The sequence below is a fragment of the Salminus brasiliensis genome, chromosome 18 (genome assembly GCF_030463535.1).
Source record: "Salminus brasiliensis chromosome 18, fSalBra1.hap2, whole genome shotgun sequence".
NCBI lineage: Eukaryota > Metazoa > Chordata > Actinopteri > Characiformes > Bryconidae > Salminus > Salminus brasiliensis.
In genome coordinates, this window is record NC_132895.1 from 33,715,637 (window position 1) to 33,739,260 (window position 23,624).

The 23,624-nt window shown below is 47.8% G+C and overlaps 3 protein-coding genes and 1 long non-coding RNA gene across 9 annotated transcripts in view; 3 read left to right on the forward strand and 1 right to left on the reverse strand.

Moving 5' to 3' along the window:
* The first annotated feature begins 644 nt into the window (after positions 1 to 644).
* ppp1r26 (protein phosphatase 1, regulatory subunit 26) lies at positions 645 to 10,481 on the forward strand. 2 transcript variants are annotated; one of them, XM_072662183.1, is made up of 2 exons: positions 645 to 716; positions 3,319 to 10,481. In XM_072662183.1, the coding sequence occupies exon 2, from the start codon at positions 3,393 to 3,395 to the stop codon at positions 6,861 to 6,863; it is 3,471 nt and encodes a 1,156-aa protein (XP_072518284.1). In that variant the 5' UTR covers positions 645 to 716; positions 3,319 to 3,392; the 3' UTR covers positions 6,864 to 10,481. The 2 variants fall into 2 exon arrangements, with proteins under 2 accessions (XP_072518284.1, XP_072518283.1); XM_072662182.1 differs by lacking the exon at positions 645 to 716 and adding an exon at positions 742 to 971 and having other exon boundaries at positions 3,319 to 10,480.
* Positions 10,482 to 13,504: 3,023 nt separating this feature from the next.
* mrps2 (mitochondrial ribosomal protein S2) lies at positions 13,505 to 17,636 on the forward strand. The gene is made up of 4 exons (XM_072661933.1): positions 13,505 to 13,551; positions 14,900 to 15,022; positions 15,123 to 15,246; positions 16,402 to 17,636. The coding sequence occupies exons 1-4, from the start codon at positions 13,527 to 13,529 to the stop codon at positions 16,922 to 16,924; spliced, it is 795 nt and encodes a 264-aa protein (XP_072518034.1). The 5' UTR covers positions 13,505 to 13,526; the 3' UTR covers positions 16,925 to 17,636.
* Positions 17,637 to 17,840: 204 nt separating this feature from the next.
* On the forward strand, positions 17,841 to 21,356 carry LOC140539912 (uncharacterized). Of its 4 annotated transcripts, none has more exons than XR_011977853.1 (3): positions 17,841 to 17,944; positions 18,884 to 19,589; positions 20,926 to 21,356. It is a non-coding gene; the product is annotated as an uncharacterized lncRNA (long non-coding RNA). The 4 variants fall into 4 exon arrangements; XR_011977855.1 differs by having other exon boundaries at positions 17,859 to 17,944; positions 18,875 to 19,589; XR_011977854.1 differs by lacking the exon at positions 17,841 to 17,944 and adding an exon at positions 17,983 to 18,463.
* dipk1b (divergent protein kinase domain 1B) overlaps positions 21,348 to 23,624 on the reverse strand; it is an 11,837-nt gene continuing 9,560 nt past the window's right edge. Inside the window, exons 5-6 of one of the 2 annotated variants that reach the window (XR_011977852.1) lie at positions 21,678 to 23,624; positions 21,348 to 21,590 (exon numbers count right to left, since the gene is read on the reverse strand). The exon at positions 21,678 to 23,624 is cut by the window's right edge and continues 1,913 nt beyond it. The gene's annotated coding sequence lies outside the window, so the exon portion shown is untranslated. The other variant, XM_072662748.1, reaches the window with a different exon arrangement.

Below are 23,624 nucleotides of genomic sequence, written 5' to 3' on the forward strand. Positions count from 1 at the left end.
ATGTGTGTGACATTGTTGTTTTTGTGACATCATAAATGCAGCGAATGGGCGTGGCTAATCTGCTGTATATTTACAGCTGTGTGTATATAAATATGCAAATTGTCGCTATTTAAACATTAAAAATATAGTTATTTATATTAATAGAAAAATATTTAATTGCAGGTCATTTTCGAGCATTTCTATTGGTCCATTTATCATAACATTATTAAATTATATATACGCTGTTTTTAAGTCAGCTGAAAGTGATATATTTTGCATATATATATATATATATATATATATATATATATATATAAATTGTTGTTTTTGTGACATCACAAATGCAGCGAATGGGCGTGGCTAATCTACCGTATATTTACAGCTGTGTGTATATAAATATGCAAATCGCCGCTGTCACACCAAAAACATTAAAATACATGAAAATACATGAAAATATATATTTATTTATTTATAAAAATACTCAAATATGTAATTGCAGGTCATTCTGGAGCGTTTCGATTTCTATTGATCCATCCATCATTAAATTACCATAAAACAAATAAAAATAAAAACTACACACACGCTGTGTTTAGGTTTTCGAGGAGTCCCCGTGCTTTGTGCGCATGCGCACTGCTGCTGTGTTGTGCCTTCAATAACACCACAATACAGAGCGCTCCTCGCGCGCACCTGTGCAGAAGCACAGATAAGAGGCTCAGATTACGGGCACGAGCTGCAGGGTAGGTGGGCTGTGGGCTGTGCACGGCCCGCGTGCTGAGGGCTGCTGGGCTGGTTTTTGGGGTACTGTAGCTTTAAGTGAGCTCTCCAAGGTAAGTAGGAAGGCAGGGGGGTTCGCGAGAACGTGCAGTGTCTGCGCGCTCCCGTGCCGTGTGGCTGGGTCCGGGCTCTTTTTTTAAGAAATAATTTGTGAACAGACTCTCCGGAACCGAAGCCCGGCTCGCCCCGCCGCCCCGCTCCGCTCCGCAGGCAGGCAGGTAGGTTCTCTCCCCGGCTCGCGGTTTAGCTTCATGCTCCGGCAGAAGCGACACAAAGGGCTTTTTTCTCTCCGGGAAAAAAAAAAACACTCGCCGGCTCGAAGTCGAGAGGCCCGGCGAGACTCCCAGCTCGAGGCGGGGGGCAGAGACCCGGAGCGCCGCGCCTCGCCTCGCCTCTCCTCCCGCTGGTTCGCTGCTCCGTCGCCGGTATATTAGTCCGTTAATCGCCTCAACTTCACCCCCGCTGGTTTTCCGGGGGGCTGAGAGCGAGAACAGCGCCGGGGCTGGCCGGCTGGCCGGTCGGCCGGTGGCCGCCGGAAGCTGCCCGCTCTGCGGTGTCTGTTAGCACCGCTCGCCGGTCGAGGGTGCAGCCTGAGCCGCCAGCAGGCTCCGAGGACAGGCGGCGCCTCGGCGGCTCGCTGTGAGGGGCGCTGGGAGCTAAGACGCCGTAGCGTGAAGTCGACAAAAGGAAGCCGGGCTGGGAAGTGATTAAAGCCCGAGTCGGGGGTATTTTGCACAGTTTGTCGCTGCGGGTTTGTTGTTTTTGTGGAGGGAGGAGGAGAAGGCGGCGGCGGCGGCAGCGGTTGTAGCCGGGCGGAGGTAGCCGATGCTAATGCTCCTCCGGAGACCCAGCCAGCCAGCGAGCCAGCCGGACAGCCAGCCGGACAGCCAGCCAGCCGGCCGGCCGGGCAGCACCGTGCCGCGGACCCGCTCACACCGGCGCTTAAAAGCGAGTTCGGGTTTTTTAAAAACTAAAATGAATTTAATTAGAACTTTTTCTGAATGTCAGCAGCGGCTCGTCTGCGTGGAAACGCAGTAATAACACGGTAAACTCGGGGTTATTGATCACCGGGCTGCTCCCCCCCCCGCGTGCTATCTGATTCTTCTGGATTCAAAACAAATCCGGTTGGCGCGCGGTACACCTGTCTGGCTCGTTCGGGGCGCGCGTGGAGCACGGTATACTAATTGGTTGAGTGTGACGTCACGACGCGGTGTTATTTTGTCCAGCAGTGTTTTATTGTCTTATGTAGAATATATAAGTGTATACATTTCTATAAAAGTCAACAGCGATCCATAATTAATAATTCATAGTTAATCATCCAACCGTGATTTTAGTTCCAGTTCTTTACGACAACGTGAAAAAAAAAAAAAAAAAGATCAAAGCGCGAGTGTGTAGCTGTGGAGTACGGGTCATTAGTAGACCATTAGCTGCTGATAACGAGGGTTGCAGCGATACCGGTGCTGTATCGGTATCGGCGCCGATGCCGGGACTTGCACACAGTATCGGTATCGGCATTAGAGAGCAGCCATGCGGCTTCCCTGCCTGCACGTGTTTCTGCATAGCTTATTATATCATATTTATGATCAAATATATATTCTGTAAGTATCGGTCCTCTGTATAGACAGAAAAGTGGTATCGGCGCATCCCTAATCATAACAGATTATTATTTGGATATATTGTTTCAGAAATAATTAAGATATATGTGTGTGTGTGTGTGTGTGTATATATATAATATGTATGTATATATAATATATATGTATATATATATAATTTTTGGAATTGAAAATTGGAATATTAAAAAATAATTAAAAATAATTTATAAAATAAACCAAAATACCCCCCCCCTGCCATCTTTTCCCAATCAGCCCACCCATACGTAGCCCCATCTAGCAATGCTCCAGACACTAGGAGGGTCTCCTCCAATACATGCAAAGCCAGACTCCACCCCCTCTTTTCCTACTGCCACCAACGCACTAGAAGTAGAGCGCCGGGTCTGGACACCTGAGAGACACCTGTGCCGTCCAACGTGGCATCTAGTGTGACTGTAGGACAGGCGCCATCTACCCACCCTGAGAGAGCGTGGCCGTTGGCGGCATGAGTCTTTTGGAGCCCATAAAACCACACCGGCTGCTTCACGATAGTGGGGTCTCCTCGCTAAGTAAACACAACACAGTGGGCAGAGGTCAGCCAACAGCGGCGGTGACCTGTCCATGTATTGTACGATCAGTCGATAGTGTGATTATGGTGACAGGGCCTTATTACATATATTAATAATATTAAAAATATGGTGAGATATTGTTTTTACTGTTTCACCCAACCATGCTTTGAAGAGGACATCACTCTGCCCCTCCAGGACTGTAGTTGGTGATGTTGGGGCTGGTCTGTGTACGTTTGTACATAGTTTAAAAACTCTTAACGTTAAAATATTGAGCGTTTTTTAAGAACTTCAGGACATGTCCACCATGACTAATGAAGCTACGTCAGAACCTGCTGGGGAACTTCCTGGGGAACTTGCTGTTTGATGAGTATCTAAAAAGCATCTTTTTATTTGTTTGTCTTTTTCAGAATGTGACGAGCTCAGAAGCTTGGCCCCCCCACCCCCCCATGCCCCGCCGCCCTTTCTGCCCTGGTGTTCTAGAATGTTCCTGAAGACGGTTCCTCCGGTGGTGGCAGTTCACTCAGAATGGAGGTCCGGTAAAAGCTTCAGCCTGCCCCTCTGCTTTAATGACAGCGCTTCCGACAGCGACTTCACCTCCGCCAGCGGAACCCCCATCCCCCACAAAGTCCAGATGATTATCGACAGCCTCCGCAGCACACAGTCCTCCGACATGAGCGACAACGTGCAGGCCGACGCCGGCACCCAGCCCGCCCTCGACCTGGCCAGGCACGCCGGCCACAAGGTGAAGCCCCGGCACTCGGAAGCGCTGGCGAGGTCCCGGCGGACGACCTCAGACTGCAGCAAGCGGCAGGCGTCTGGCTTGGTTTCTAGCGACGGTTCCGACAGCGACGATTCTGTGGACCGCGGGATTGAGGAGGCCATCCAGCAGTACCTGAGGGAGAAGGGGGACCACCAGCGTAAAGAGGAGCCGGTGATGAGTCCGCTGCAGACTCCCAAAGTCTCCCAAAGGAGAGAGCCCAGTGTGCCTGAACCTTCGAAACAGCTCCCACATTCCAACAGCAATAAGGTGCTAACTGCTAGTAACCATGACCAGAAAGGTGCAAAAGCAGTTCCATCATTGGTGACGTTGAAGAAGAAAAAGAAGAAGAAGCCAAGCAAGGAGAACCCCTTCCGAAAAATCGATGCAGCTAAAGCTTTGCCTACAAAAGCGCCGCCTTCCTCCGGGGTACGGAAGGCCTCCTCTTCCAGTTCGCCCGGGGCGGACAGGACTCCGCCTCCTCTCCGCATTAAGGACGAAGAGTCGCTGGACTCGAGCAGCGATGACGGCATCGAGGAGGCCATTCAGAGGTTTCAGCAGGAGCAGAAGGAACGGCACGAGAGGTCCTCGCACCTGAAGGAGGAGCTGGACTCCAGCAGTGACGATGGTATCGAGGAGGCCATTCGGCATTACCAGCAAGAAAAGCAGAAGCAGGAGAGACCCAATGTTCACCCAAAGCAGAGTCCTCTGATGGCTGCACAGCCCCGCCAAGTGCCCCTCTTTCCCCCAGATCGCACCGGCCTTCAGCCCCTTAAAACCCTGCCCAAAAAGAAGAGCAGCAGCCACAAAAAGAAGAGTGCGGCAGCTGACGGGGAGGAGAAATGTGCTTCCCCCAAGCCACTAGCGGTCAGCCACTCTCTCAGCACGTCTCCTGCTCCTTGCGCCCTGAGAGCCGAAGAGCCGGCGGCCGAGCCGCAGATCCACTCCACCCTCACGGTCAACACCACGGCTGAGCTGATGTGCGCTGAGGCCATTTTGGACATCTCCAAGACTGTCATGCCTGCAGCTTTCGAGCCTAACCTGAGCCTGGCAAAGAGCTCCGAGGTGGAGGCTCCGCCTCTGTTTTCCTCCACCTCTCTTCCTCTGCAGACGGACGGAAGGAGCGAGGAGAGCTCTGTGGACAGCGAAGACGGGATCGAGCAAGAGATCCGCAAGTTCCTGGAGCTCAAGGCGAAGATGCACGAGCAGCCGCCTGCAGCGACTGCAGTGCCCGCAGCTCCCGTTGCTTGCCCTGGAGGACCCACGGCTCCGAAAGCGCCGCAGACGAAGAAGGTGGACGATCAGAGCAAAGCGCTGAGGTTGTCGCTCTCACGGAAAAGGAAGCGCAAGGAGGAAGACCTCGGGAGCGCTAAAAGACAACCGGACAATGGCATCTTTAAGGAGGAGCCTCGGCCCATGCCTGTAACCCAGAGCGACGGTTCTCCCGATGCGGCATCGCGCACGTGTAGCCCAATCGCCACAAAACACACCAAGTCCAAACAGAACTCTCCCCTTCCAGAAGGATCCGTAATCAAGGACAAAGTGGGGTCCAGTGGCGGGTCTAGGATCTCCCCAAGTGCTCAAAGGCTTCTGCTTGGCTTGGAGCGAAATCACAGCAGCGATAAGAGCAGTTCTTTGGACAGCGACGAAGATCTGGATGCAGCGATAAAAGACTTGCTTAAGACCAAGAAACGAGTGAAAAAGAAAGTGAGGGACATGAAACTCAAGGCGCGAAAGAGACTCGCACAAACTCCTGACAAGAAGCCCAAGCTTGCTCTGGAGCCGAAAACCCCCCTCGCCGTTAAACCCACAAAACCCGCTCTGAATAGCGGCAAAGAGCTGTGCTTGCAAAGACAAGACAGAGGTCTTGAGCCTAAGGGTCTGAAGCCACATCAGAGCAGCAAGACGCCTACGGCACCCCTGCGCGGCGCGGAGGCGGACTGCGAGAGGGGCGCAGGAGGCAGGGCGGCAGCTGACCCTCAGCCCTGTGTCCATGTGGACGAAGACAGCAGCTCAGTGGACAGCGATGACAGCATCGAGCAGGAGATCCGCAGGTTCCTCGCCGAGAAAGCCAAGGTGACGACGGTTCCAGTGGCCTTGGTGAAGGAAGAGGATGCCGGAGGAGTCGGGGAAGCCGCCTCTTCCGCCACTGGGATGGACGTTCAACTGGACGTGGGTTCCGCATTTTCCGGGGCTTTGCCGGAGAAGGAGGAGCAACCCCAGGAGACGCCGGTGACGCCTGCAAGCGTGCTGAGACATGCAAACACCACCACAGCAACCAGCGAGGGACCAGCCCTGCCTCCGACCATTTGTTGCACCGCGGAAGACGGAAGGAGGACAGGCGGCCAATCGGCGAGGACCTCAGACGAGAGGAGAAACGGCAGCTTGGATGCAGGGAATGATCGGGCGTCCTTCAGGGAAGGAGCCAGTTCAGACCCGTTTATCATGAACTTGACCAGCCCGCGGGATCCCCAGTGCCCAGTCAAGCACCAGAATCTTTTCTTGATGAAGCCTGAGAACTGCAGCATGGCCGATATTAGGGAACCCGCTCCGGTGGACTTCAGAGACAAGCCCAGTGGCCTTCAGAACAGGAACAGATTGCCTCTGAGAGAGGTCGTTAGTGCCGCGTGTCCCACCCCGGTGGTGCTAAGTTCCCCCTCAGAGAGCCCCGCGGTGCCCAGGGGAGAGCGGTTGCCCTTGTTAACCCCCGAAAGCAGGACAGATTCCTTCTACCTGCACAGTCGGATAAAGAGGTCGCACTGGGACCGGCCACCTCTTCTGTGCCCTAGTAGCGCCCCTCACCCCTACCCCGCTAACCTCACCAGGCACCTGTCCCCTCACCCGCCCCCTAACCCCTCCCACCTGTCCTGCGCGCCCCTGCCCCCTGCCCTGTCCCAGCCACGCATCACCGCTAGTGTGGTGCGCCTGCGGAGGGACCAGGCCGCCGTCATCCCGCTCTCGCCTCACAAGACCAACCACCTGCAGCTCAGAAACAGGCAGGAAGAGAGGGAGAGGGAGAGGGCTAGAATACATTTTGAAGGGAGGAAGGATGAGGAAGAGGAGGAGGAGGAGGATGATGAGGATGAGACATGCATAGATGAGACAGATGTAGAGTCAGGTGAGGAGAGGCGAGCGGCAGAGCAGCAGAGGGTAGATAAGAGACAGCAGCAGCAGCAGCAGCGTTCCAGCCAGTGAGTACAGACGGTCCTCCCTCTCTCTCTCTCTCTCTCTCTCTCTCTCTCTCTCTCTCTCTATGTCTCTCTCTATGTCTCTCTCTATGTCTCTCTACCTTACCCAAGTTAAAAGCTTACTCACAGAGGGCCAGCAGCTCCACACCCCACAGCACACGGCACTATTACCTACCGCTAACGATATTTGACCGGAGCGTCTCCAGGGTGCTGGCTGGAACAGAAGCTTAGGGTCCATGTTGGCCTTGCAGGTGAGCTCTGAGGGGGTCTTGCAGGGGGGGGGGGGGCGGGGTTAGAGGTGGGACACGCTGCAGTACGCCCAACTGCTCTCCCCTTTCTGACTCGTTTGCGGTTATTTGAGGACGTTTTGTACGTTATGGATCTGAGGGATTGTGGGGTAGGACGTCTACCGTGAGTGTTCTACCGTTTTCCTTATATATATATATATATATATATATATATATATATATATATATATATATATATATATATATATATAATGTGTATGTTTGTACAATTCTGAATATATTTAAATGCACACATGATGTCAGTAAGAGATTGAACTTTCTCATTTCCTGGTCCGTGTTGTTGGCATCAGCTGTGATGGTCACCAATGAATCCAAGGTGGGCTTTGTTTTGTTTCGTTGTGTTTTTTTTGTTGTTGTTTTTGTTTTTTTTATCTCTCCCTTTCAGGTACGTGTTCTGTCCTCTATCGTAATGTAAAGCTCAAGCGTTGGCACTGAGGAGAACACATTCGGCAGTGTTTTTTTCATGAAAGCATCAATGAATCATTTGTAGAATTAAAGATCTGTCATCATTAAGGCTACTCCGAGTGCCATACTAGCAGTGCTAAAACACACACACACACACACACACACACACACACGTTTGCCTTTTTTCAGGAACTGAGAATAGCTATTCTGGTGCATAACTATCTTTTAACCGAGAACCGAAACGTACCCTGCATGTAGTGTAAAACGGCAAAAGGGCAAAAGTATTGGGACACCTGATTCCACCTGCTGGAGTCACCCCCCACCCACCCCAGGTCTGGAGCTCTGCAGTTACTGAGTCAGTTGGAGGCTTTTCTGCACTCTGCTCTGAGCTCAGCACTCGGCCCTGACCCCGCTCTGTACCTTTACGTGGTCTGACAGACACTCGGTGGCTGAGCTGCTCTCTGTGAGCTGTTCCTCCTAAACTCTTCCACTGTTCAATAATAACGCCACTCACAGCTGATGGAGGAAGATCTAGGAGGAAATTTCACCAGCTAACTTTCACCACGCGCTCTGTAGTCCAACACTAGGCTTAATCCTGGCCCTAGACGTCAACAGCCCCCCCCCCCCCCCCGCCCATATCGCCTGGCCAGATTTGGAGAGCGGGCGTGCCTCGGGTGATTTGACGGCTGCCTCCGGGGTAAGTGGAGAATAATGGACGTTAGATTCTGGGTTTGAGTTGCATGCTGGGGTAATTTGTTAAATCGCTGTAGCAACCGCTGTGTGCCCCTAGAATGCATTTGTGGGCGGAGTAAAGGAGGGTCCATTTATTTGTGGGCGGAGCAAAGTCATCTATCCAGTTAGTTCGAGTTTGATCAGTACTCATAAAGGCTTTAGGAAGACCGCTGAGTCACTGGTCGTTATTAATGGTAATGCAGGTTCGTGTTCGTTGTCGTGGAAACCTTCATTAACGTTCATAAAGACGAGCGTCGGAGTCGGAGTACGCCTTTTTAAATGCGTTATTAATGCTGCATAGTCAGCCAGTATTCCTGATCACTAGCGGTGTCCTGTACAAGAGTCCTACACACAGCTGTCAGGACAGCTGACTTAAAGCTGCATAGACATTCATAAGGCCTTATTCCAACTATATGACCTCTTAATGACCTTTTAATGACAAATGGAAAATTCGGAAAAGGCTCATTCCAACAGGCTCTTGTCTTTGGTGTAGGTTTATGTTCACTGTGATGAAAGACTCCTACATAAGGCCTTTATAACAGCTGACATAGGCCTGCGTAGACATTTTATAAAGGCTTATTCCATCCATCACCAGTTGTCCATAGGTCTCGCTGTGATGGTGAAGTGACCTCGGAATTGAGCAGTGCAGCCTTCGAGACAGCTGAGGCTTGTCGGAGTAAGACCTTCATGAACCTTCATAAAGCGCTTATACAGGGTCTCCTCCACGCTGCCCCTCGGTAGAGTGTTCCTGACCCTCCCTCCGTTTATAGCACCTTGTGTTCTTGTGACCCCCACTGGTGTATGATCACCCTCCTCTGCCCGCCCTGCCTTGTATAAGCATATCATCCTCGTCACCATCACGCCAAAACCTCACTTCTCCATTTCACAGGTGGGGGTGGGGGGGGAAGACCTTCGGAACTTTTAATGGATGTCAGTGTAAAGAATTTTAGTCCAGGTCAAAAAATCATTTTTATTGGTTTGTTTGAAAAAAATAATAATTTTGGAGCGTTTCTATTGGTCCATTCATCAAAACCCATCATTTTGAAGCGTTTCTATTGGTCCATAGTTACCGTAGTGTTGAGAAGATCAACTGCCAGATTCAAATTCTATCAAAACAAAAAACAACAAAAAAAGTGATGCAACAAAGGAGGGGAGGGGCTAAGTGTTTTGTGGGCGGAGTTTTCCTGCTCTACAGTTGTAGTCGTATCTGTTCCAGTCTGAGATTATATCAATATTTTTACCCAGAAGGACTGTTTGTATTCTCATACACACTGTCATTACCGAGTTGTGTACACACACACACACACACACACACACACACACACTTATGTATGTTTTCTTTTTGTTGTTTTTTTTGGACTGCTGAGGTACCCTCACTTTATCCACAGACTCCTGTAGAAACTCAAAGTCTCAGACCTACATTTGCATCCTCTCTCGCTCTCTCTGTTCTCTCTCTCTCTCTCTCCCTCTCTCCCTCCCCCCACCCCCCCCCTCCCATCCGTTTCTGTCGTTTCCCTCTGTTTGATCTGTCTGATTGGGTTTCCTGCGCAAGAGGAACGTTAATTATTTTGCTTTCGCCCATGTGAAAGAGAGACCGGCCTCTCGCTGTCGCGCCGGGTCGGGTCGGGTCGGGCCGAGCCAGTTTCCACTGTTTTGCAGAAAACTGAGCTTTCTCCTCCCCTGGTTCCTCCAGGTCTAGACGCTCCGCCTGTATAAGAACAATAAAGACTGACTTTCAAACACCTGCCTGCGTATCCTTCTCCAGCCGTCCGCCATTCATTCATCAGACACTCTGTGGACTAAAGTATTTGGACGCCTGCTCGTTCTTTCTCTGCTTCTTCTGAAATCAAGGCTATTAAAAGAGCTGATCCTGCTTCTGTTGGAGTAACTGTGTCTACTGTCCAGAGATTCTGGAGGAGGAGCATTGCTGTGAGGATTTGATTGCGTTTAGCAACAAGAGCGTTCAGCTCAGGATGCCGTTGTCGTCGTCATCATCCCCAAATCCACAACTCCCATAATTACTGTATGAGGAAGGATCCTGAGATGGGCACAGATGTGCAAATGCACACGCACAGCTTGTCTAGAAGTACTGCCAAAAGAATAGGACTAAACGAGCAGGTAAACATTGATGAACCTACTGGCACCCTGTCTCCGAATGCAATCCAATCCTCACAGCAAGGCTCCTCCTCCACAATCAAGTAGAAAGCCAATTGGTCCGTATTTATGTAATAAATGATGGAGGTCTGATCACAGGTTGAAGTGAAAGGAGGTACAGTTCTAGACTTGTGTAGGTCCAGACCCGGATTACATGCCCAACCGGGAATCAAGCGTTTGTCCTCGGGTTCCATGTGGACCCCACATATGGTTGTTCACCGGGGTCCAACCGGGATCAGTGATGGGACCAGGAGGGGTGGAACCCCATCTGGCCCACATTCCGCTCAGAACACTGTTTTGTAGGAAGTTCTTTGGGTTCTGGAAAGGTTCCTCAAACTCCTGCATCTCTTTTAGAGACGTTCTCTAAAGGACCGTCCATGGACAGGTGTCCAGCAGGTGATCTACACCTGGGTGGGGGGGGGTTGCCTGGCAGAACCCAGGAGGGAGGAGAACCGACAGGAGCTGACCCACAAACCCACAAGTAAACTCAGAGTGTGTGTGTGTGTGTGTGTGTGTGTGTGTTTGCTAAAGCAGGGTCTTCTCCACCTCCATTGATCCAGGTGAGCTGCTCAGCCCCTACATCGCCTTGGATACAGAACAGAGGAGAGAGAAATTCAGATACATTCGACAGGTACACACACACACACACACCGGTCCGGTCTCGGACCCTCCGACTGTTCCTCAGAGTCGACCCCTCCGGTGACGGCCCAGCTGAGGTTTGCAGCAGGAGAGATGACCGCTATGAGCATCTACACGTTCTGGGATGATGTGAAATAGACAGAGAACCTTCTAGAACAGTGTGAAACAAGGAGAACGTTGAGGAACAGTGAAATAGGGGATATTCTAGAACTGTGTGGGACTGGGAGAACCTTCTAGAACAGTCTGAAATAGATGGAGAACATTGTAGAACGTTGTAAAACAAGAACGTTGTGGAACAGTGACATGGGGGATATTCTGGAACTGTGTGGGATGGGGAGAACCTTCTAGAACGTCCTTGTAGAAGGACGGAGAACGTTGTAGAACAGTGTAAAATTGGTAAACATTCTACAGTGTGAAAGAGGTGGAACACATTCTAGAATGTTGTGAAATAAGGAGAACGTTGTAGAACAGTGAAATGGGGATATTCTAGAACTGTGAGATCGGGAGAACCTTTTAGAACAGTCTGAAATAGATGGAGAACATTCTAGAACGTTGTGGATTAGTGACATGACATGATATTCCGGAACTGTGTGGGACTGAAGGAGAACATTCTAGAAGGTTGTAAAGTAAAGAGAACGTTGTAGAACAGTGTGAAATGGACGGAGAACCTAGAACAGTGCCATTTCAATGTAGTGAAATTGGGAAGAACGCGGTAGAACAGTGCGAAATGTGGAACATTCTAGGATGCTGTACCGTGGGTATAGATATTGAATATCTGCAATAGACGGAGAACAGTCTAGAACAGTGTATGTGTTTGGGAACGTATGTTCTAAGCGTATTTCCCATTCTAGAACCGTGTAACGGGGACATTGTATAGCAGTCTGAATCGGGGTTGGGGGACCATTTGGAACTGTGTGGGACGGGGAGAACCTTCTAGAACAGCGTGAAATAAGGGGAACCGTTCTAGGTCGGTGTGAAATTGGTGGAACTCAATCCAGACCAATGTAAATTGAAGAACCGTGTGTGTGTGTGTGTGTGTTAGTTACAGGGCCAGAGGCAGATGAAAGCAGTGAAAAGGAAGCTGCAGTTCGTGTACAGTGTATCCAGATGAAGCCCCACCCCCTCCTGGTCAAGCCCCGCCCCTTTCATTTAAAGGAGCAGTCCAGCGAAAAACACGAAGCCACGGCTGACTCCAGACCCTCGATTCAGTCCGTCTGCCGAAGCACGTTCTGCATCTGACCTGCGCTTCTGTACCTCACAGCAGGACATGCTAGGCTAACGATGCTAACAAACACTGGACCTGGACTGTCACCAATCTGCTGTTCGATGCCGTTTGAGAGAGTTTGTGGTTTTGTTCAGAAATTTGATATTTTCTATGTTTAAAAGTTGTTTTTTTATTTTAAAAAGTTCATATTTTCTGTATTTACTGTAACGTTGCTGTCCAATCAGAACCAGAGGGCCAATAGGAAAGCTCCTCATTTAAATACTACCTCCCCGCTTTCATCAGCTCACACTTTATGTGAAAGTTTGTGGACACCCTCTCGCCCAAGGAATCCCTCAGCCATGCAGGAGCATCGTTGTCCACAAACTTTTGGACACGTTCAACAACACCAAAAAAGATACGTAAATAAATGCACTATATGGACAAAAGTATTGGGACACCTGCTCATGCACGGTCTCATCTGAAATCAAGGGTATTGAATAGAGTTGATCCTGCTTTTGTTGGAGTAACTGGAGTCTCCAGGAGCATTGCAGTGAGGATCTGATTGCATTCAGCCACAAGGTCAGGATCTCTCCCCCCCCCCCCCCCCACCCCCACCCCCACCTCATTTCATTCAAAAGTATCATTCCAGAGAACAGAGTTCCTCCACTGCTCCACAGCTCCTCAATGCTGGGGGGCTTTATACCCCTCTAGCCCACGCCTGGCATTAGGCAGCATGGAGCCAATAGGGTCATGATGATGATCTGCTCCAGAGGGTCCTATTCTATTGGCAGTACTTCTTCTCTACAGGGACTAGACAAGCTGTGTGTGCATTTGCACATCGGTGTCAACAATGGGTGCAACTTAGAAGGGGTGTCCACATACATTTGGCCACATAGTGTTCGCTGTGGCTATTCATGTTCATGTCTGCAGCCTGTTGTTTTACTACAGTGACGTTTCTGAACTGTTCGTGTTTGAAGGCATGCGCTGGTATAATTAATAAATAAAGTTATTAGTAATAGATAATAATTAATATTACGCAGCTGTTCACGACGTTAGCTGATCAATAAAGCGTGTTGGTTTTGAACGAGCCCTCGTGTTTGTGGTTCTTGTAGTCCAACGTTTGGCGTTTCCCCGTGCACGGCATGGAGGAGGAGGCTGCTCCTGGACTACATTACCCAGAAGGCCTGTCGTTAACATTGGGTGGAAGGAGACGAGGGGAACCGGGAGCATGGCAGCGAGGATACTGGGGAAAGGTGAAATGTCGTATCTGAGAGAGAGTGTGTGTGTTTGAAGGTGGAGGTGGAGGTGGAGGTGGAGAACGTTACAGACTCCTTTGTTAAAGTGTGTGGGAGAGCGGAGAGCGGGGCCGCGCCGCCTGACTCCCGCTGTCTGAGGAGCGGGGAACGGAGCTCCGAGCTAATGCTAGCGCCGCTGCTTAAACCGCCCCTTTAATCATTTTCAGGAGTTTAATTATCATTTATTAATTATTAAATAATATTAGGATGTTGATTTTAGTAAGTGCAAAGAGGGAGCTACATTTTTTAGACATGATAAATCGGAAATTTATTATTATTTTTGTTGTTGTTGTTATTATTATTATTATTATTATTATTATTTTACAGTTAATCGTACCAATAATAATACTAATAATAATTATTCTAATATTAATATAAAATAGGATTTCCGCTCCACCTTAAAAGCTGCAGGCTCCGCACTTCCGTTGCTGCACCATTTAAGGTGGAAATTAATATTCGATTTATTATTATTATTATTATTATTATTATTATTATCATTATTAATGGCATTTTTGTGGCTCTGCAAAAGTTTGTAAAATGTTTGTTTATTTATTTTTTTACACTTGTGTAAAAAAAATATACTTATAATATACTTTTTTACATGTGTTGTATAAATATTGCAATATGTATAAAAAGTATTCACCCCCCTGAATGTTTTCCCTTTTATCTAAACAGAATCAGGATCAGTAATATTTGGCTTTTAATAATTTGCCATTTAGTTAAAGTGAAACCCGATTATTATAAGTTAATGGTCAATTAAATAATAATAAAAAAAATAATATAATAAATAATTAAAAAAAAATATATATATATATATATATATATATATATATATATATATATATATTATATATGTCAAATAAGTGACCGCATGAATTTTCACCTCCTACAAGCCAGTGTTTAGTAGATGTGCGTTCACCCACAGTCACTGCACTGAGAGTCTGTGTGGACAGGCCTAGGTCAGGCCTGCTCATCTGACCACTGGACTGTCCTTCTGTCTTCATAGCGTCTTCATTAGTAGTCAGGAATAATGCTGATTATCCAGTGACCGGAGCTTCCAGACAGGTGTCCTTATACTACAGTCACCTGAGACTCATTCACTGCCCTCCACTGACTGTGGGAGTACCAGCGCCGCCTGCCTGCGCGAGCTCTGCTGAAGTAGCCCAGTTATTTTAAAGGCGGTGGATGTTCATGCGGTCATTTTTATTATTTATTTAACTTATATTAAATTACCTCAGGGTGCTGCAGAGCCCACCTCCGTGCTGTCTGCTTATTTCTGTCACTAATATTCAGCTTCCTCTCTCAGTGGTCCACAGCCTCCGGAGCCCTGGAGTGGTTGGAGCTGCGCTGTCCTGCAGTCGCCACCCGTTCAGCAGTGCAGCCACTGCGGCAGCCAGACCCGCAGCCCCCCTGCACAGCGAGGATGCAGGTACGGTGGATTTTGTGTAGGTGGTATACGTATAGAATGCCCACCCTATCGCCCACCCCCACACTCACCCCAATGCCTTGTCATGTCTCTGCTGGTGTAGACAAGAAGATTCTGAACCTGCCCCTGACCCATCCGGACTTCTTCCACCTGTCCGAGCTGTTCTCCGTAAAGGACCTGTTTGAGGCCCGCGTACACCTCGGACATATGAAAGGCTGCAGACACAGGTGAGCTCTACCTGAGCTGCTGAGGTCGGATGGCATGTTAGTCACTTCTGCGGTGGAGTAGAACCCCCTTCCTTTCATACTGAGTACATACTGATTATTCAAGACCTACTCAAATTACTTAAATACCAATTACCTAGAACCTACAAATGATTCATTACGCAGTAATTGTTACATAGTACCTTCTAATGTAGAACTTCTAATTACTCAAAAAAGGTATTCAGTACCCACCAATTACTCGGTACCTACCAATTATACCATGACTAGTAAGTATTTAGTATCTACAAATGATTTAATTAGCAGTAATTAGATGTATTACCTACTAATTATTTAGTATCTACTGATGATTCAGTACCTTCTACTTGTTCAGTATCTACTAATTACTGAAAAAACAGTATTATTCAGTACCCAACAATTACCTAGTACCTACAGATTACTCTGTGACTAGTAAGTACTCAGTACCTACAAATGATTTCATTAGCAGTAATTCTATATTTGTATATAAACTACTAATTATTTAGTATCTAGTAACTACTGCAGTAACTAATTATTCAGTACCATATACTTGTTCAGTATGTACTCACTAAGTGTTCAGTGATTACAGTACCTAATTATCCTGTGTAAGTAATAATAATTCAGTATCCAGCAGTTATTCAAGAAGTAATGTTAAGTACCTATTAATTACCCTTTATTCATACTAATTATTTAATTGGTATAATTAAGTACCTAATTATTCAGTATACTTAAATTATTAAATCAAGAATGCTAATTAACAAATGATTTCTAATTATTTAGTAACTTAATTGTTCAGTATCTACCAATTACCAGTACCCACTGATGACTTCTGTACTTGTACTCAATAAATACAAAGTATTTAATGAGTATCATTCAGTGCCTAATTATTCGGTACAGTTATACTTATTCAGGACCTGCTAATTACTCAGTATGTGTTAATTATTAAATAATTATTAATTATTCTCTAATGTAATTAAACATTCAAGCCTACTAATTATTCATTAGGAAGTAGGTTCGAACAGGCGCGTAATTCCGTCGCAGTCGTAACTCGAGTTTTTAATTAGCGGAATTGATCAGACCGGTGTTCAATAGTGGTGAAATCCATCAGCAGGAGGTTGTAGGTTCTATGCCCTCTCTTCCCAGGCTGATGGAGCCCTATCTGTTCGGCAACCGCCTGGGCGTGGACATCATCGACCTGGAGCAGACGGCGGACCACCTGCAGAGGGCGCTGAACTTCACAGCGCACGTGGCGTACCGCGGAGGGATCGTGCTCTTCGTGAGCAGGAAGCGGCAGTTCGCTCACCTGGTGGAGAGTACAGCCAAGGAGTGCAAGGAGTACGCGCACACGCGCTACTGGCAGGGCGGGCTGCTCACCAACGCCCCCGTGCAGTACGGGCAGGGAGTGCGCCTGCCCGACCTCATCGTCTTCCTCTCCACGCTCAACAACGTCTTCCAGACGCACGTGGGCATCCGGGACGCGGCCAAAATGAACATCCCCACCGTCGGCATCGTGGACTCCAACTGCAACCCCAGCTTGGTTACGTACCCGGTGCCCGGCAACGACGACACGCCCGTCTCCATGGAACTGTACTGCCGGCTGTTCAAGATGACCATCAACAGGGCGAAGGACAAGAGGAAACAGATGGAGCTGATCAAGGGGATTTGAGAAAAAAGGGGGGGCGGGGGGGTTCACAGAGCAGGATCATCGTCGCACATCATCATACCGTACCGTGTACTGACCAGGACCCATCGGTCAGTCCCGACCTCTGTTACACACTTCTGTACCGCAGGGACGGGTCAGTGCTGAGGCGTTGTTATTATTATTATTGTTATTCAGTAACTACAGTGACCGCAGTGCCGTCTACAGCTGAGCACCCCTGTTTCAGGTCATGTAGACTGCTGGCCTTGGTGACCCGCAGCCGCTCCATCCCTTTGTCCAGTGTAAGCTCCGCCCACTTACATAATTGAACAATTTCTTAATATTTCTGCAGAATATCAAAGAGCATGCTCGATCTCTGACCCGAGGCGTGTTCGGGGGCTGACCTGTGCTTGTCTGCTTCACAGCGGGAGATGCTAGAGGCTAACCCTGCTAACAAACACTGGGCTTAGACTGTCCCCAATCTCCTCTCCTGTATGGGCTTAAAATCCATCGAAAAGCTGATCAGTCGTCTAGATGGTGCGTGACCTGCGTGTCTGTTAGGAGCGAGCTGAGTTTTCCATGATGATGGTGGTGATGATGATGATGATGATGGTGGTGGTGGTGGTCGTCGTCGCCGTTGTGTGTGTAAAATAATAAAAAATAAATGTGTAATGTTTGTGTTGTGTTTTATTAAAGGCACTGTGGCCTACTGCTTATTAATAAACTTTTAAATAATTAATTCAACTTTATTAGTAGCTTTTTGAGGATTTTTGTCCTTTTACTACAATACCCAGCATGCACTGCGCACGCACCTAACATAAACAACGAGAGTTCTCACTCTTATTCGGAACATCTTCCCTGATCTGAAGCCCGTGTGGAGGAGCAGCTGTGAGGGCCAGGTTCTCCATGTTGATCTGGGAGCCTCTTCCACCGCGGGATGGCGCTAGAGAGCGGTTTTCCAGCTCGGCCTGGTGAGCGGCGTGGACCTCCGCGGCTGCCGTAGCGCACGCAGAAAGTGCGCGGCCACTTCCGGAGCTGGAAGTTGAGGTAATACATTTATTTATGTAATTTAAGAAATATATATAAATATATATATGTTTTAAAAAGTGCTGAATTATATGTAATTTTTTAATCAGTGAATTATTAAATTATGCGTTGTTGTTATTCTGGCTGTGGGGGTGTGTGAGGTGTTACGCTCGAGGCTCTGCTGCCTCAGTTAGCTAGCTCGCGCAACGTTACTATTAATACGCGCATTATATTTATTATATTTATTATTATTATTATGGGCTGTAATGTGATGTTTACATGTTTCTAGTTCCAGTATAACCAGTAAACTAATAAACGGCCCGTTTGGCTGCAGAGCGCAGCGCGTGGGTTACGTAACTACGGATAGTAAACAGCCTATCTAGAACCCAGGTAGCTAGAACCGGTTCCTTCTCCACCACAGTCCCACGTGTAGGGGTCTAAGCCGTATTTTTGGGGGTTAAAACCCGCAGCTTTAGCTAGCTTTTAGACCCCGCGCGGCGCACACCTGTTGCGCTCGAGCTCCGTCAGGCTGCCCCACAGGTGAATCTGATATATGGATATTAATAGATTTCATATCTGACCTTTATGACTGAATAAAGCTCATGTTACAATAAATACATGACAGCAGGTAATAGCTGTATTAATAGAGTTAATAACTTAATACACTAAATATATTCATATTTATAATTAGTTTAATATTTAAACTTCTAATATGATATTTTAGCTTTGAATTAATGTGATATTTGGTTGTACGTTTTAAATGAAATGTAATTGTTAATTATTTAATTAGGTTATTAATAAGTTATGAATAATTCATACTCATATGTTAATGAGCTGATTATTAGACATTAGGTATCGTTGATGTTGATATAATGATACCTATGCCGATATATTCATATAGTGAAGAAATAAGGTGATAAATATTGGATATTGATTTTGTGGCTGTGTGAGCATCTCCAGAGCTCTCCACGCTGTGCTGGCTGGACTGGGGGACGTCCAGGAGAACCCTGGGGGAAGGGGAGGTCATGGAGGAGGCCCCACCTCGCAAAAGACAGGACGGGACACGAGATCAGGCAGGTGGTTGTAATGTTTTGGCTGATCGTAATACGTAATGGTGTTGTAATGGTTGCCCGGTGAGACGCAGCCGTGGCGACCGTGCCGCGGCTGTGCTGTAGACGGGCAGACAGAAACGGGCTCGTGATCGACCCTGCCACCCTGCACAGTGGGCCAGGGGCATGGAACTGGGCCAGATAACGCTCAAGGGACTTGTTGGACCGTCAGCAGTCTCATCTCTGTAGACACGCCCCCAAAAAAAGCATCCGGGGTGGGGAGAGGAGGTGGGGTGTTGACAGCCCAAGACCAGTGTCTCAAAAGCCCCCCAGCATTAAGGGACAGTGGAATAGATGTGTTCTCTGGAATGATGGAAGTGGAGCTCTTTTAATACCCTTGATTTTAGAAGAAGCAGTGAATGAGCAGGTGTCCGAATACTTTTGTCCATATAGATTTTTCTCTAGACTGTTCCTTTAACTGCACAACACTAACACGCTTTGTGTTCCACACTGGGTCTGACCGTCTGTGACTAATGGGACGCTAGACCCGGCCACGTGACCCGAGACTTCAGCAGCTGCGGCAGCAAAGCCAGGGGACCCATTCATACTGAACCAGGGTAGGTCTTTGTTGAGTACACACACACACACACACACACACACACACACATGGTCCTCGAGGCGTTGCAGTGCGGACGTCCATGTGGTTCGAAACCAAACCCAGGTGGATATGCTCTATGTTCTAATGTTCTACCAGAAAGAGAACCACCCTCCTTTCTCTGGTTCTGAACCAGCGCATTCAGAACCGAGGACGAGGCTAATGCTAATGCTAATGTTCTCAGACTTAGTGATCAGACTGCAGAGCTGTAAAGGAGCTCTGGGTCAGTCAGATTGGACTGTAAGATGTTAAACACTGTAGAGCTTAACAAAGAAAATCAGATTAGATTTGAGTCTGATTACAAACGCAAAGATCGGATCAGATCGGATCGGCTGATAATCAGCATTAAGAGACTCGGACTGGAACTTTTCATTAAGCTGGAAGCTGAAGGGTCAGGTGGGTCAGTCAGATTGGACTGTAAGATGTTAAACACTGTAGAGCTTAACAAAGAAAATCAGATTAGATTTGAGTCTGATTACAAACGCAAAGATCGGATCAGATCGGATCGGCTGATAATCAGCATTAAGAGACTCGGACTGGAACTTTTCATTAAGCTGGAAGCTGAAGGGTCAGGTGGGTCAGTGAGATTGGACTGTAAGATATTAAACACTGTAGAGCTTAACAAAGAAAATCAGATTAGATTTGAGTCTGATTACAAACGCAAAGATCGGATCGGCTGATAATCGGCATTAAGAGACTCGGACTGGAACTTTTCATTAAGCTGGAAGCTGAAGGGTCAGGTGGGTCAGTCAGATTGGACTGTAAGATATTAAACACTGTAGAGCTTAACAAAGAAAATCAGATTAGATTTGAGTCTGATTACAAACGCAAAGATCGGATCAGATCGGATCGGCTGATAATCAGCATTAAGAGACTCGGACTGGAACTTTTCATTAAGCTGGAAGCTGAAGGGTCAGGTGGGTCAGTGAGATTGGACTGTAAGATATTAAACACTGTAGAGCTTAACAAAGAAAATCAGATTAGATTTGAGTCTGATTACAAACGCAAAGATCGGATCAGATCGGATCGGCTGATAATCGGCATTAAGAGACTCGGACTGGACTTTTTCAGTAGTGTATACGGGCCACATTCAGAAATAAAATGTGTGAAAGTGAAGAGATACTGCCGGGAGGTCAACGATGCCACGGTCATCCGTCAGTTTCTTAAATCCGACCTTTATCCTGATACCAAGTGATCAGTTCTCATCAAACCCACTTCAGTTGCCATAGTGACGATGCACCATGCCAGCACAATCGAGCTTCCTGCCCTTACTTACGAGCTCTGCTCCTCTTCCGCAGAGAGTGGACGGAGTCGCCGCTACGTCTGCTAACACACACTTGACCTTCGGCTACGGTGGCTCCTATCAGGGGGTGGGTGAAGGTGCTGAAGCGGGAGAAATGGACGAGCGTAAGAACCTGAGACACTTGGAGACACTTGGACAGAACCAGACTGTGAGGTTCTAGACGTCAGAACATCTCCAGAACATCAGCAGGCAGGTCTTGTGGGGGGTTACCTCCCGGTATGCAGTGGTCAGCACCACCCCGCCCACCTCACAACTTATGGGACTTATGGGACACCTTCAGAGGTCTTGTGGAGAGTCCATGTCTCAGCTGGTCAGAGCCATTGTGGCTCAGTATTAGGCATTGGTACTAATGTTATGGCTGACGCACTGTAGTCATGCTGTATATGATCATGAACGTGACAAATAAACTTTATATGCTTTATTAAATTATCTCATTTATTGTGACAAATAAAATTGAGCTGTGGAGCAGTGGAACCGTGTTCTCTGGAATGATGGTGGTGTTGGAGCTCCATCAAGTACTACTGGATGAGGTGAGGTGGGGTGGTCATCATCCATCATCCATCATCCAACATCCTGACCTCACTAAGGAAAACGCTCTTGTTGCCGAATGCAATCAATCAAATCCTCACAGCAGTGCTCCTCCTCCTCCTCCTCCAGAATCTAGTAGACATTTGTAATACCCTTGAGTTTTAAAGAAACCGTGAAGCGTTATGCAGGCGTCCCAATACTTTAGTCAATGTAGTCTACCTGGCTGCTTGTCGGATATGTTGGTCTCTTAGCTCCAGTGTGTAACCTTCAAAAGCAGTGAAGCAATGAGCAGGTGTCCCAATACTTTTGTCAATGTAGTGTACCTGACTGCTTGTCGGATATGTTGGTCTCTTAGCTCCAGTATCTAAACTACAAAAGCAGTGAAGTCATGAGCAGGTGTCCCAACACTTTTGTCAATGTAGTGTACCTGACTGCTTGTTGAATATGTTGGTCTCTTAGCTCCAGTATCTAAACCAAAGGTGTGGTCATGAGCAGGTGTCCCAATACTTTTGTCAATGTAGCGTACATGACTGCTTGTCGGATATGTTGGTCTCTTAGCTCCAGTATCTAAACCAAAGAAGCAGTGAAGTCATGAACAGGCGTCCCAATACTTTTGTCAATGTAGCGTACATGACTGCTTGTCGGATATGTTGGTCTCTTAGCTCCAGTATCTAAACCAAAGAAGCAGTGAAGTCATGAACAGGCGTCCCAATACTTTTGTCAATGTAGTGTACCTGACTGCTTGTCGGATATGTTGGTCTCTTAGCTCCAGTATCTAAACCAAAGAAGCACTGAAGTCATGAGCAGGTGTCCCAATACTTTTGTCCGTGTAGTGTGCACTGAGCCTACTGCTAGCTTGCTCTCTCAGGATGCTCAGTAAAGACTCGCAGACACCTTCAGGGTCATCGTTCAGTCGGTTTATTCCTACCAGAGCGGCGAGGGGCTCGCGGTGGAGGGCGGCTTGAGAACAAGAAACCTGAGGGGGCTAAAGGAACAAGTCCTAGCCCGATCGGATTAGAACCTAACGGGCTGAACGCCGCCTGATATCAGTGATCGGACACCTGCGGAACGCTGCTTAGCTGTTTAGCGATTGGGAAAGTGTTTCATATCCACCGGACAGGACAAAAATAATGGGACAGGCTGAGCTCAGTGGGGACCTGCAGGTAGTTCAGCTCTGGCCGGATCGGACTTATGGGGAAACCGCGTATTTAAATTTCCATGAAATATTTCTAGTAAGTTAATAGTTAATACTGCTTAAGGTAAAAAGGGTCATGTGACACTGCTCAGACAGGTGTAGGTGTGTGTGTGTGTGAACATCCTGAAACAAACAAACCCTCTTAAATACACACAGCTTATACATAAACACACACACACACACACACACACACACACACATCAGGCATCATTCTCTCCAGCGTCCGCTATCGCTTGCTATGACGTCATACAGCTTCACTCAGGTAGTGTTCGGACCAGAGCTCGGACCAGCGCTCGGACCAGTGTTCATTTTCAGACACTTAAATTAAACACACACACACACACACACACACACACACACACACACACACACACACACACTCGGCTACACGCCGCAGTCTGTCGCTGTGTCTTTAGGCAAGACTCAAGCGAAACGAAAGGGGTCCTAATACGGGCCCTTGAGGAACCCCTGCAGTTTATTCCAGCCCTCAGAACACGGGCGTGCTGCAGTCCGGTCCGGTCCGGTCCAGCGGGGATTATCTGGCTCAAGTGCGTTTTGTTCTGGACCAGAATATCAGTGAGTTCTCAGTCAGACGTTGGTTTCAGAGCGCAGGTTGTAGAGGAGCAGAGGAGGTTGTAGAAGAGGGGCGGGGACGAGGGGCGGGGACGAGGGGTGGGGACGAGGTGCGGTTCCCTGAATGCAGGAGACTGGGCCCTGTTTGTCTTGGACGGGCCCTCGGTGGTCGAGCGCGTAGGCTGTGAAGGGGCTTCTCTGAAGTGCTCAGCGTCTTCACACTAATCCAGTTTTAATATTTCATATTTAATAATATTTCGTATTTCTGGTGGCTTCGTGTTTTATCTAGCGAATGTGTTTCATCCAGAAAACCATGAATTAATCGTATAATATTCATATTAAAAAATCACTGAAATATTCAATATTTGAATGATATTTATGTTATTATATATTATTAG

Bases quoted from the DNA above. Each gene is read 5' to 3' on its own strand.
- mrps2 (XM_072661933.1), top strand. From the start codon at position 13,527: ATGGCAGCGAGGATACTGGGGAAAG. The intron at 13,552-14,899 runs GTGAAATGTCGT...TTCCTCTCTCAG, and splicing joins AGCGAGGATACTGGGGAAAG to TGGTCCACAGCCTCCGGAGC. The intron at 15,023-15,122 runs GTACGGTGGATT...CTGCTGGTGTAG, and splicing joins CCTGCACAGCGAGGATGCAG to ACAAGAAGATTCTGAACCTG.
- ppp1r26 (XM_072662183.1), top strand. From the start codon at position 3,393: ATGTTCCTGAAGACGGTTCCTCCGGTGGTGGCAGTTCACTCAGAATGG.